General features: G+C 61.2%; 1 protein-coding gene across 2 annotated transcripts in view; it reads left to right on the forward strand.

The window, feature by feature from the left end:
- Positions 1 to 791: 791 nt before the first annotated feature.
- Positions 792 to 1,275, forward strand: part of P4ha3 (prolyl 4-hydroxylase subunit alpha 3) — a 28,378-nt gene continuing 27,894 nt past the window's right edge. For both annotated transcript variants that reach the window (XM_050154419.1, XM_050154420.1), the window contains exon 1: positions 792 to 1,007. In XM_050154419.1, coding sequence (XP_050010376.1) covers positions 808 to 1,007 — 200 coding nt within the window. In that variant the 5' untranslated portion in view covers positions 792 to 807. The remainder of the gene's footprint in view (positions 1,008 to 1,275) is intronic.

Genomic DNA, 1,275 nt, shown 5'->3' on the forward strand with positions numbered 1-1,275 from the left:
AAAAATGGCGGGGCCGGAGAGGCGGCTGTTCTTCCAGAGGACCCCGGTCCAATTCCCAGCACCCACATAACAGCTAACAACTGTCCGTAACGCCAGGTTCTGGGGTTCTGATACCTTCACACCAATCCACATGAAATAAAGTTAAATAATAAAATAATTGTATTGAGACCACCAGGGTAATCCAGGATGATCTAAAGACCCTGTTAGAACGGCACACCTTAGCTCGCGAAGCCCTCTGCCCACGCCAGGAGGGTCCCCTCACCCAGTGCACACTGATTACACAACCGGAACGTGTGTTTGTGGCTGTTTACATTCCCATCTCCCCTCGTGAGGCGAGGGCTGCATCTGCACTTACCCACTTGAATGAATGAGTCAACGGCAAATGAGTGGCAGGGGCAAAGAAACAAACAACCTAGTAGCATACAGTGACTATACTTTTGTGTGACAGTCCCAGAGTTTCAGCTTCTTTCGAGACCTCCGGCCTTGTGTTCTGTGAAGCGGTTTCCTTACCTCTGTCTCCACGCGGTATCTGTTCCCTTCAGGATCCAGTGGCCTCTCGTGGTTTTCGCGCCTGTCCCGCGAGGTATCCCCACGGTCGTAACTAGAGAATTCACCGCTCATCCTCTCTGCCTCAGTTTCCCCAAGTGTGACAGACTTGGCGGGATCAGTGTGGCGCTGGCGGCGAGCTGTGGAGAGGCAGGAGGCGGCCACGGGAGGGCGACGCAGACCGCGGACGAGCGGGCGGGCGGGCGGGCGGGTGGGCGGGGCGGTGCCGGACGGGAGCGCGGAGGGACGCGCGACCCCGCGATGGGCCCCGGGGCGCGGCTGGCGGCGCTGCTGGCGCTGCTGGCCCTCGGGGCAGGGGACCCCGCGGCCGCCACCGCGCGGGAGGACACCTTCTCCGCGCTGACCAGCGTGGCGCGCGCCCTGGCGCCCGAGCGCCGGCTGCTGGGGACACTGAGGCGCTACCTGCGCGGGGAGGAGGCGCGGCTGCGCGACCTGACCAGGTGAGGGCAGCGCGGGGGCCCGGGCTATCAGGATGGGCTGAGACCCAGTGTGACTTCCAGACCAGAGTAACGTTCTGTGCAGTCATATGCAGTAACGGTGCAGGGGATCCCGAGACAGTTTGTGGGGGAGTGGGAGAATACCTTGTGAGAGCGCTCTCTCTTTCTCTCTCTCTCTCTCCCTCTCTCTCTCTCTCTCTCTCTCTCTCTCTCTCTCTCTCTCTCTCTCTCTCTCTCTCTCTCTCTCTCTCTCCCCCCCCCCCCCCCCTCC

This window comes from Alexandromys fortis, unplaced genomic scaffold (genome assembly GCF_014885135.2).
Source record: "Alexandromys fortis isolate MF-2015 unplaced genomic scaffold, M_Fortis_MF-2015_v1.1 scaffold_77, whole genome shotgun sequence".
Lineage (NCBI taxonomy): Eukaryota > Metazoa > Chordata > Mammalia > Rodentia > Cricetidae > Alexandromys > Alexandromys fortis.